The following is a 12,988-nucleotide window of genomic DNA, read 5'->3' on the forward strand; positions in this document are numbered from 1 at the left end:
TCGAAATCACTGTTCACGTCGGAATCACTGTTCACGCGTAAACTCGAATCTTCCTGAACTGGAATCGCGGGCCCCAAGAGGCGGGAAAAGGAGCAGGGAACACAAGAAAGAAGAAAAAAGAAAGGAGAGAAGATAGGATAAGAAGATTGGGGGGTAGGGCTGTCACAAACCCTAGAAGAGAGAGAACTTACCTAGAGAGGCCCACGGGAGGGCTACTTTGGCGGAGTTGGGGAGGTGGGGGTGGACGGGGGGGTGGGGGATGGAAAGAGGGAATGATTGGGTTTTCTTAGAGAGAGAGAGAGAGAGAGAAAGTGACAGATGAGAAAGTGCCTAAAGGGCTTATATGCTATTATGTAATTCATTCTAGATTGTAATATACGAAGTTCATATGATCGAAACACGGGTGTAGTAAACTTTAGAGTTTACTAAAATAAATGGCTATCATCTTTCAAGCTATAAATGATTTAGGATTAAATATCTTCAAAATCATAGTGGGTAAGAAATATGTATGTGAATGGTTACCCTCTTTATTCTCCAAATTGTACTACACAAATATAAACATGATGAAATCACATGTCACAATAAACTAAAAGTTTATTGGTACAAAAACAATTCATGTCATAGTAAACCAGAAGTTTACTAGTAGAATTAATTTTATTAGTCAGCATGAACGATTTGGTCATCTCGATTCAAATATGATGTGCAAATTGAGTATTTGACATATATTGAAAAACTAGAAGATTCATCAAGAATTTATTTTTATTGCTTATTCTCATGATAAGTTGATTATACTGGCTAATATTGGGATTGAATTCCCTAAATTCTGAAAAAATATAAAAGATGAATATAGGGTCAGCTCTTTAATTATGTGATGTCTTAAATAGACGTACTGGAGCAAGATGATCACATGTGTGTTTACTATCAACCCACAGGTTGACATAGGCAAAGTTACTTGCTCAAAATAATTGAGTTGAGAGCACAATTTTCAGATTATGCAATCGAGATTATTCATCTTGTTAATGCTGGTTTATATCCAAGCTGGTTTGGTGCTGAATGCCTCCGATAAATAGCTAAACCATTGCTTATGAGAACAAAGCTTCATGTGTTGATTTGAAATATGATATATTACATACAACAACACTTATATACTTCAGACCAATAAATTATGATAAATTATCCCCTCACAATTGGTTCAGGGTCAGGAACCAGATATTTCCATCTAACAATTTTTATGTGGTATATGATTAATTAATCTACCATGATGCACAAGATGGATTCCCCCAAAAAAGATGGGATATGTGTTATTTTTTCTAACATAAGGGGGAGAATAACCTACTATGAAATATGTTCGTAAATTATCATTAGTATGATCCTCATTTAAAGATAATTCAAGTCAAATGCTAGAAACATTTGCTGACCCAAAACTAATATCATATTTCAACTGCAAAATGCTCCTACTAAAATTAATGTCCCTGAAGGACAGAGTGTACAACATACTTGGTTGTTGTAGACCAATCGGTTCCAAACACAATAATCCTTGAAAAGGGAGAGAAGCAAATGATCAAAATGGTCATAATAAGGAGGCACTATGCTCTTAAAGAGCTTACGACATAACACTTCACAAAACCTCATGAGAGGTTTAGGTACGCAAAAATAATGAAAGTGATGAGATCTCAATAAGTTATGTCGCATTGTGAACTGATACAAATGATATATCGTCGATGACATCTTTGATACAATATAGCGCGCAATATTGTAAAGATTATGAGTATCTGAATTTTACGTATGTTAAAACGTGTTGACATAGATAAATACCAAGTGAAATAACACTTCTTGGTAAGCGTAAAGCTTATTGAACCTGCAGTCTAGACAACATAAAATGTCACACATTTAAATTTTAATGGATATTGTCACTTGACAAAAATTATACTGAATTTTTTTTTATAGAATTTTAAATGCCTGAAGCATATACAAGTTCTAAAAATTTGTTCTTTATTCTTATATGGATTAAATCAAGCAAGGTGAATGCGAGTTTATCATAATGAGTATTCTTTTGACTTGAGGGTACACACGAGATCCATTATCATTACGTCGATGATACATTGATTACTTGAATATTATCTAAGTCTTGAAGAAGTTTCAAAAGTGAGGATTGCTCTGTAGAAGAAGTTGAAATGAGAAACTTGCCTCTTTGGTCCTGAAGTTCCATATCTTTATGCAATTGATACATTCATACGATGTTGTTCTACATGATAGTCAAATCATATAAAGATAACATATGTCTATAAAGCAAATCAGGAATGCACTTGGAGTGATTTCAACAATATTATACGCCGACGCAACTCTATCATGATCAAGATGCAAAGATACATAAGCCCAACTAAAGGGAGGATTCATAAAAGGAGATAGAACAAAGCATATTTCACCAAAGTTGTTCTTCACACACGATCTCCAAAAGGATGATGATATCAACGTCAAAACAAATTCGTTCAAGTGATAATATGGTTGATTTCTTCACACACGATCTCCGCAAGATTGGATTGTGAAGATTCAAGTTTTAGATTGATGTTCTCATCGGGGGGAGATAATACACGTTGTACTCTTTTTCCTTTGGCAAGGAAAAGGTTGTGTCCCACAGGGTTTTCCTTACAAGGTTTTTAATGAGGCGGTCAAAATGCGTATTATTAGAAATGTGTATTCTTTTTTTCCTTCACGTAGCTTTTTTAAAGCCAGTTTTTTACAAGTAAGGACCCAGTAGGCACATTATCTATCAAACATATATCTAAAAAGTAATATAAATATTATTTATTTATTATTGTGGATGTCTATCTTTAGAAGAAAAGTTAGGGTTTGTGGGCTGGGACAAATGACTACTTTTCCCTTATAAATAGAGCGATTCTCTCTTCATCGTATTTTTGTCCCCTCGGAGAAATAATGCTAATTTTCCTCTCTTCTCTCTTTCTCTACAATATTCTTCTTCTAGTTTTATTATGTTATAACACCAATAGAATTATATTTGAGGGTCCTAGTTGTTTAGAATGGGGCAAGGGGGCTTCCAAATTCTCTGAGTGGGGTCCCTGCATCAAGAAACAATGACCTTCGACCTTAAAATCTGAAGAAAAGCTCCCTCGAAACAACCACTATCCCAAGAATATCTCACTCTCCATCACTCATTTTACTCGTGCAACTAACACTAACGACAAGACGGCGAGAGAGTTGAGGGGATAATAGATGGGTTCGGAGGCATTGCGCTTTCATGTCGAAGAAATTAGCCATGATGCAAGAGTTATAGAGAGGGATAATGCATACACTCTTTTACTTTCTTTAACTGTTTGCATTTTCCATCATTGGCGTACCACACACAAAAAAAAAAAAAACACTGAATCATTTCATCTACGACCATATATTCTCCATACAATAGGTCATATATATATATATTGTTTGGTTAAAAAAACCCAAAAATACTTTTATTATGGTGTAATATTGTTCATTTTGAGCTCAGCTCACATGGTTTTTACCAAAAAGCTACTATTTTTAAGAATATTATTATGCCACCTTACATGTATCTTTTTTTCTTTTTAGCTATCATGTGGGATTTTGCTCGCATACGTAACATATCTAGCCCACTTCATAAGTTCCGACGGGGTTCTGAGGCTAGTAAAATGGACCCTTGATGGGTTGGGTTATGCCCGGAAATCATTCTAACTGGCCTCACTGAATGGAGAAGAAATTGCATTGTTTGCCCTTAAAATATAAACTAATGTCCCGCTAAACATTGTTTGTTTATGAGGGCCAAAAATTAAAGGCCAACACAAAATAGGGACAAAAGTACAAATGACCCCTGAATGGATGAACTGCAAGCTACATAAAAATCATTTCATTTCTTTACATAGAGGAATATAGTACTGTACTCAATATGTGCGTCATTCTTGTCCAGGCTCATTTTGCGAAACCTCCAGAATATGGACGACAAGAAGCAGGGGATGTGATATAATATGATCCCTTGTGTCCAACCGATTTAGAAAGTAGTAGTATAATATATCTTAATAGGCAGGCTAGGAATATGTGAACTTTTATCTTGCTGGTGAGAGGATTTGGTTCCCATTTTATAATTAATCTCCTTCACCCATGTATAATAAAAAAAATAAGCGAGCTAATTTTATCCGATTATACATACGAATGATGCTTAGTTTAGTAGTCCTTGTACGTAGTGTTGCACTGTTGCTTCTAAATATGTAGTACCTTTTATTCAGGAATTATATTCTTTTTGTCCACTTCCGTTCCGAGAGGTATAAAATATAATAGGGAAAAGGGTCAAAAATACCCCTCTACTTTGGAAAAAGGGCTAAAATATCATCGAAAAGCTTTTATTTTGGGTCAAAAATCCCTCAAAATCATAAAGTTTTCAAATATACGTCTTGTGGGAAATTATAAAATCGAAATCATTTTTGAAACCCGACTCCATCATTTAAACCCGCCCTTTAAATAATAACGTAAAATCCCTTATTCCCAATACGTAGGTTTGAAGTTTGAAATGGGAGAATAAAGGGATCTTATGTGTTATTATTTAGTCAGTTCGTTTAAAATGGATTTAAACAAAGGCAAGATACAATTTATATTTGAAAACTTTAGCGACGAGAGGGGTATTTTTGACCCAAAATAAGACGGAGGAGACCATTTTTCCAAAAGAGAGTGTATTTTGACCTTTTCCCAATATAATATCCTCGCTTAATAAAGGCATATTTGGACTAAATTTAAACGGAGGGGCATATTTATTCTACTTTTCCGTAGTTGAGGGGCAAATTTGAGCCGATCAATGATAAAAACATATTTCAAAACAAATTCAAATGAAGGGCGAAGTTCTCTTATTTTTCGTAGTTAAGGGGCAATATTTTTGCTCTTTTCTATTCCCGTATAATAAATCAAGGGAAAGGGTCAAAAATACCCCTCTACTTTGGAAAAAGGGTTAAAAATATCCTATTTTGGGTCAAAAATTTTAAAGTTTTCAAATATCACTGTCTTGGCCATTATCAAAAATAGCGAAATCCCGTTCCATCATTTAAGCCCGACCCAACTAAATAATAACCCATAAGATCCTATTCCTCAAACTTCAAACTTACGTATTGGGGAATAAGGGGATTTTTATGGGTTATTATGTAGTTGGGTCGAATACTTGATGGCTTTCAAAATATTTAGGTTATTTTGAGATAATTCCGTCAACGGGGGTGATATTTGAAAACTTTAAGGATGGGAGGGGTATTTTTGACCCAAAATAAGTTTAGAGGATATTTTTAGCCCTTTTTCCAAAGTAGAGGGGTATTTTTGACCCTTTTCCCATAAATCAAACTATTTATTTATTGAAGTGATAATTTCTCATTGACTTGATGAGGCAGACAGTACGAATAGCGTAGACTCTATTAGCGACGTAAGCAAAGGGAATGCTTTCTTTAATATATTGCTACATACAAATTAAGATTTAAGGTTGTTAGTCTTTTCAATTCTCAGAATTGCAACAAGTTCATTATTCTAGAATCATATGTATTATTTTTCATTTGTCATTTTCATGAAGATGTAATCATTTGATTCGTCTTCGTTCTCTTCGCGCTGTAATATTACTCTGGAGTTATTATGTCCATCAAGCAAGAGCAAACGAGTACTCTCAGACAAGGATGCGATTGTTACACATGCGCCCAAATTCGAATAATATCGATTTGTAAAAGAAAACAAAATGCATGAGTTTTGGTTTCTAATTAAATAATCCAATATAAACTGGAAACATGTATTCATAAAAGCAAATGTAGTCGAAATTATCGTACCAAATGATGATTGTCGTTTAGAATAAATTAGGCATCATGCAAATTCTCTTTAAGTCCTGTCAGTATAATGAGGAAACACGAGAAGCCTATGGACCCTCCAAACCAGTTAAGATAGATAACAGGCGCAAAAGTCTATCTTTCTCCTAATTAGCTCACATTCAACTAAACATATCATATTCGATGAAGTGGACGCAATGCCTTTCTTTAAATTATTTTCACTGAAAACTTAACAACAAATGTGAATTTTTAAATAGCTAAAGTCAGTTTCCAATTATGGTCGTCGAAACGCATCACAATCCTATACATAAATAGAGACCTAACTCATTTGTATAGAGGTTATCTTATATCTCAAGATGAATCAGATTTACTGATTATTATCTTAAGACTCTGAAAGTTATACTAAAGTTTTTTGTCCTTTATATACGCATTCTACCCAGATGAAGTTCCAGTTTTCAATCACAACACGTTAAAGAAAGAATTTCGCATGCTCTAAAACTCCAGCATATGCAGTACACAATTAACTAATACTTTGGTAAATACAATTAATAAAAAACGCATGAGTTACCGTCACAATAGGTTGTACAGGAATGTATACAAAAATTTAACCGGCCAATATGGGATGAAGAAGAAGAAGATCGATAGTCATGCTGCAGAGATGGAATATTTACATACAAAGATAATTTACTAAAAATAAGGGATAATGGTTAAAAGCACGCTTGAAGTGTCACTTTTTGGCGAGTTTCTTACCTGAAGTATCAAGTGTTTGCATTTCCTACCTGAACTTTCACCAACTATTTATCAAAATACATCTCAATTAGTATCTGATGGTGACGGTGTACACTCTCTTTTTCTGTTTAAAAATGGTGTCAAATGGCACTCCATGTGTATAATTAAAGGAATTAATTGAAAAATTAAAAGATAATGGTAAAAAACACCTGAAGTATCATTTTTCTTGCGAGTTTCCTACCTAAACTATCAAATGTTTGCGTATCCTACCTAAAATATCAACAAATATTGATCAAACATGCCTTGAAATTAATGAGTCAGCTGCTATGTGTACGAAATTTTATGGGCAAATTAAGTTGTCATGCGCTTTGGCGATTGTTTTCAAACACTTGTTCTAGTCAGCTTCAAGGTATGTCTTGATAAATAGTTGGTGATAGTTCAGGTAGGAAACTCGCAAAAAAGTGATATTTCAAGTGTGTTTTTTATTATTATCTCGTTTTAATTTTATGCATGTCACTTCATTTTGATAAGGAGTGTCATTAAATGTACATGAGAATGTTGAAATTGAAAATTCAGTAGTAGAAATGTTGCAATACTTTTTTCAAAACAAACTAAAACAGAACGGAAGGAAAAAATGAGATTTTTGCCAAATAGAAGGAAGAAATGAGATCCCAAGTCAAACACGTAACTGAAACGGAGGGAGAAAAAAGGACTATGCGATCAGTAATATTCATTACAACTACCATGGCGTTAAAACAGGTTAATTTTCCAGGGCAATGCTGGTTTGAGGTTGTTGTCATTTGAATTGATGTTTTACCTCATCTTTCTCTTCTGTTTTGACTTTCTAATTCACTTTTGTCATAACACATAATATCCCATCAAGAATCCATTTTTTCTACTACGTAACTTTTAATTTCCTCCCACACTTTTTCACCTTGTTTTGTTCCTTTTATCCAAGTACCAAGTATTAGCTTCCAAAGAGCGAGGTGATAAAATTAGCCTATGAAAACGTGACATGTGTAATTGGGCGAGTTAATAATTCACTCATTTATTAACTTAGCTCATTTTAACTTGCTCAGTTTAGCTCATCCAAAAATTTGACTGGTATGTAGCCTAATTGACCCATGAGAACCTTATCAGAATATTAGCCCAAGTAATCTTTGAACTGATTAATGACTTGCTTATTTATTAACTCAATCCATGTCCAAATTCAGTTTAACCCTCCCCTCACACCCATAAGCTCATCAATCGCACAAATTAAATGTATGCATGGAAATAATACAGTAGCTCGCTCCCTCATCACGTTTTGATTCTCTTAATAACTCCTATTTGAGGAAGAAAATTCAATGTGTCATATATATGTATCTTCATTAAAGAAAGTACAATATAAAATGGCACCAAACACTTTTTTTTGGACAAGCAGGGGAATGAGATATTAAAGTAGGAGATAGAATTGATGATTATAGTGCACAGTATTTGTCTTGAACATGATCATTCGTAAGGCAACACAACCGATGGTCTAACCAGAAGATAATAACAGCACTAACATAAAATTCCGTTAGGAGGAAAGTACTCAGTCTTAGTTCTAATGATGCTCATTATTCTCTATTCCTTCCTTTAATCATTCTCATTTGGACCCCTTAACAAATTGACGACGCAACCACCTCCCTTCTTTTATTACTCATTACCTCTTAATTTTTTTTTTTTTTAAAAAAGAATCTAACACCGTTAATTGATAACTAGACCAACAGTAGTGATAGTTGTAGTTGGTTAGTTGTTAGACTTCGGCATTTAGTTTTTACTATTCACCCATACCCATGCTAGCTAATTGGATGATTAGTATTTTAAAAAGATTAACTTACAACTTGATGACGTACTTAATTCGTGGATTTAAAGTTTTTATCACATTACGTGTCATGACAACACCTTCAGGTACAGAAAAAAGACGCCCATGAGGAAATTAATTTTTTTTTTTTTTTTTTTTTTTTTGAGGTTTGCATGACAAGCAACATAATATATTAATATCAAGAATTGCCAACCAACTTCTGGAGAACAACTACTCCCCACTATTTGGCAACTTATTTTCATTTTTCTTAGCCAAACACGAGTTAGGAAATTGCTACCGGACAAACACCAATATACCTGATTTTAAATGTTTCTCGTACAGTACTTACTTTGGACGGACGCACAATATCTATTTCACGCTATAGATTTAAATGGTTTCTTCTTCTCTTTATCAAATATTTTGCTTATTTTTTCTCTAGAGTTAGTTTATCCCTCTTTCTTTCCTTTACAATGCTGATTAGCTTTTATTTTTTCTTTGGAGAAAATTCCCATCAATAATTTAACGGACCAAACGACCGCGTATTAAAGTTTGGAATTTGTGGCATGGCTTGTAATAAGAAATGAACTTTAGCCTAATTCAACTCTAAAAGACAGGTCATGAGGTGAATATTACCCAAAATCATATCATTATAAGGAGACAATTATTCCACAAAATTTTTTATACAAATATAATCATGACACATATTCCACATCATTTTTTATACAAATCATATGTAGAAAGTTTCAAAATGGTTTAAAAGGATCTTGAATACTCAAATTCTTCCAAAAGTCCCAACACAGAAATGCACAAAACATGTGGTATCTAAAATAAAGCAAGGGGAACCATCAAGAAGTGAATATTTGTCGGCTTTTATCTTGGATAACATGTTTTGTGTGTGTGTGTGTGTAGAATCACAATTCCTCGATATGAAACATGAAATTGACCTACTTTATGTTCTTTTCTTACATCAGTGCTGATATTTACTCCAAAATGATTTGAAAAAAATAGTTAGTAGTTAAATTGATAAGTATCCTGAATTTCTCGCATCTAGACAATAATTTCCTTCCCAGTCCAACAAAGAACGTATTACTTCAGGTTATAAGCCTTTTTAAAAGACAGCTCTAAAAATTGTACTAATTGTAAATAGAACATGCTTTTTACATGTCACTTGTAATCTCATGTAAATTGTTTTTGTTCCTTTTGCGTAGCTTTCCACATCTTTATTACTGTTTGATTAGATTGCTTTCTTCTTAATTGCCCCTAATTTCATATTTAAAGCGGCTTTAGAGAAAAGTTCCCTTTCTTTTGCAATTATTAGTGAATCATTAATCAGTGAAGATGATGATTTTACAGCTTCAGGGACCAACTGCAATAGCAGATTGAAATGAGAGAAGATGCTCTTTGAAAACTAGATAGCTGACACCTAAAAATGGATTGTTGCTTTGTTAAAGAAAGAACATCCATCTTAATTAAATACCTCTTTAAAATATGTCAAGACACTTTGAGGCTGCAAAAAATGCACAATGCCTGTCTACTTCTAATTTATGACTAGTGATTTCAACAAAGCTAGTGAAGTTTGCTTATAAACATAGTAACATCAAATGAAATATGGTAGTTAATAGTAGATTGCTAATATGGCTACTAAATAACATTGTACCTTAAGGTCATTTGAAGATCAACATTCAACACCTTTACCCACCGCTAGAAACGAAGAAGAAAAGTAAGCATCTTGTTGCAACAAGTTAAATTATATCTGATAGTGTGAAAATTCTTCACATAGGGTCATTATACTATAGTATGTATATTTAAGATACAGAACCCTCATTGGGCTAATCGAAGTGCCAATGTGGTGTTCTTTGTGCGAGTACCAAATGATGTTGGATTTGATTGCACAACCCGAAGTTCGCCAAAACATGTGGGCCTTCTGCCTTTGGGCTAAAGCAAATGATTCAAGATTTCAAATATGGGCCCATCGAGATCTAATGAGAACAGAAAGGTTTGCGTTCCACAGTTGCTATACAGGCTGTCTATTCTTAGTTCACATGAGTCTCTCTTTCGCCTGACATTCTTAGTTCAGCTAACCGTGTGAAACATGCTCCGTAAAAGATACGATATGTTGAGCAAATCTTGATTGAATCTAAGATCGATCAACTATGTCTCAATTTAAAATTGAAGAAATATTAACTATTATATTCCTCAAAACGGTCCACTCTATCTTGGACAACAATACAAGCATACAACATGTCTGTATGAGCACGTCCCAAGGAACTTAATACACAAAAGAGTCCGTATGTATATTAATAATGGGCTCGTCTATTATAAGTTATAAGTATTAGTTTTCGGAGCTATCGATATCTTGAGTTAGGAGACAGGATGGGAAGGGACGGATTATATTTATGTTTGTCGTCAATTTACTGCAACTGTCTTTTTTATTAAATGAGGTTTATAACTAAACATCTTTTCTGAGACTCAAATATAAAGCTATACATAAGTTTCCATGACTAAATAGTAAACTTAAAAACTAAAAGAGGTGGAAGGAAGAAAGTGGTTCGAGAGTTTTAGGGATGAATGGTGCGCGCGGAAATGCGGGAATTTGGACTAGTGAAAGAATGTCTTTCCTTTGTGGGGAATATTTCAATTACCACTTTCACTTTAATAAATTAGAAAAAGAAGAGTTTGTCCCATTTTTATTTTCCTTCTCTAAAGAGAAAAAGTGAAAGGCAACTCTGAATACTATCTAGTTGCTAATATTTGACTGTGAATTTGCCTCTGAAAACATGGAGATAATGCACTCTGGGCCCCCATTAAACCCTGAAGCATACCACACTTTTCATACACATACACAAATTTGTACATTTTATTTTAGTTATAACCATGCTATGCGCCTAGGCGATCATAATAATATTTCTTTCTTCTTCTTTATGTGCTTTTCTTCTTTTTCTTTTTTTAATTAGCTGTTGCGCTGGGATCAAGAAAAGCTCAAAAAGAAGAATTCCACCGACGACACAAGACTATCAATATCAAAGGTCCCAATATATTCCATTACCTCCCTTTTTATTAACTAGAACCAAACAATTTAATTCCGCCAAGAAAATCAGTTAATAGAAATGGGAAATTGCTTGTTAGGAGGAGTTGGAGATGGAAATGAAGATATGGTGAAAGTGGTAACATCCACTGGTGGAATCATGGAGTTCGTTGCTCCCATTTCAGTGGAGTTCATCACTGAAGAATTTCCGGGACACGGTATTTTTAAAAGCCATGATCTTTTTTGGAAACCACTGCCATCACAGGAATTGCTAGTAGCAGGACAGTCATATTATCTACTGCCGCTCAACCAAGAACAAAGTAGCAATATTATTAGTACTGATAAGGATATTGATTATAATGTTATGACCAAGATAGAAATAGGACATGTAAGATCAAACAGCGTGCCACTTCCTCCACAAGTCCAAAATCTAGTGGTTGCGCCTTATAGAATGTCATTCGATAGCCAAGGATTACTAAAAAGGTCTTACACTGAAGCACTGTATCGATACAACAACAGCAATAGCAATAGCCGAAGTCAGAGGCAGAGCAAGAAGAAGAAGAACGGCGGCTTTTGGAAAGTGAAATTGGTCATAAGTCCAGAACAACTATTGGAGATTTTGTCACAGGAGACAGCCACACAAGAGTTGATTGAGAGTGTGAGAACTGTGGCCAAATGCGGCAAAAGTGGAACCAACTCCTCCTCCTCCTCAGTCAACTCCGTTGGATTTTCCGATTCGTGGAGTCTTTCGAGTAGTAGAAACGCTTCCTCCTACAAAGATGCCTTATTTTCTTTAGATTAGAGCCTAGAGCACTGCTTTTTTTTTTTTTTTTTTTTTTTTGTGGTGGTTCATCTTTCGTACTCGTATCTGTTTTACTGTGTTCTGTTTCAGTATCCTCAATGTGCATATATTATCAAGTCATGTTTCATCAGTGTTTTTTGGTAATTGTCTATGAATTAAGATAAAATACAAGAAAAATGTAGATGGCAAACTGCAAATTGCATGTATGCAAGCTAGACCAGATTCACTTTTCATATTCATCTTGTAATTTCTGGGAAGTAAAAGAAGAACCAGTTAAGTGCTAAAGTTAGTAGAGCTAGGTAGATGATCATTAGATTGTTCTGTTCTGACTTTAGATTTGCTACAACATTCAAGGGACAAAAGGATGAAGATAACATAACAGAGAGCTTTTGCTCAAGTCATCCCTGCTTTTTTATTAACAATAACTTTAGTCAATCAGTTTATTGCTCTCTTGAGTTATTTTTAAAGGTGGGACTATGTCAGTGTTGCAATTTACTAATCAACAATTACTCAGAATTTCTACACCATTATTGGTACACAATCCCCAATCACGTCACCAAATATTAACTTAATTAGTTTAGTTAAGCAATTTAGTCAAACCAAGTTACTCGAGATTTAATACGCCATTGGATTATACTCCTGTAATATCTTGGACCTATTGTCATAGCTATAGACTCTAGTGCAGAAAAAAGGGTTAAGAAGTCGCTAGTATAGGTGTGAGACAGACTTATTGTAGATTGTAAGGTTGTTCGTGAATCACAAAAAAACTGTTAAAATTTTGCTATCTTTTTTAT

At 34.2% G+C, this 12,988-nt stretch overlaps 1 protein-coding gene across 1 annotated transcript; it reads left to right on the plus strand.

The window, feature by feature from the left end:
* The first annotated feature begins 11,099 nt into the window (after positions 1 to 11,099).
* On the plus strand, positions 11,100 to 12,515 carry LOC132069503 (uncharacterized). The gene has a single exon (XM_059462841.1). It carries the CDS (start codon positions 11,475 to 11,477, stop codon positions 12,192 to 12,194), a length of 720 nt encoding a protein of 239 aa, XP_059318824.1. The 5' UTR covers positions 11,100 to 11,474; the 3' UTR covers positions 12,195 to 12,515.
* Positions 12,516 to 12,988: the final 473 nt, after the last annotated feature.

The sequence above is a fragment of the Lycium ferocissimum genome, chromosome 9 (assembly GCF_029784015.1).
Source record: "Lycium ferocissimum isolate CSIRO_LF1 chromosome 9, AGI_CSIRO_Lferr_CH_V1, whole genome shotgun sequence".
NCBI lineage: Eukaryota > Viridiplantae > Streptophyta > Magnoliopsida > Solanales > Solanaceae > Lycium > Lycium ferocissimum.

Excerpts from the sequence above, each read along its gene's own strand:
- LOC132069503 (XM_059462841.1), top strand. The coding sequence starts at position 11,475 with ATGGGAAATTGCTTGTTAGGAGGAGTTGGAGATGGAAATGAAGATATG.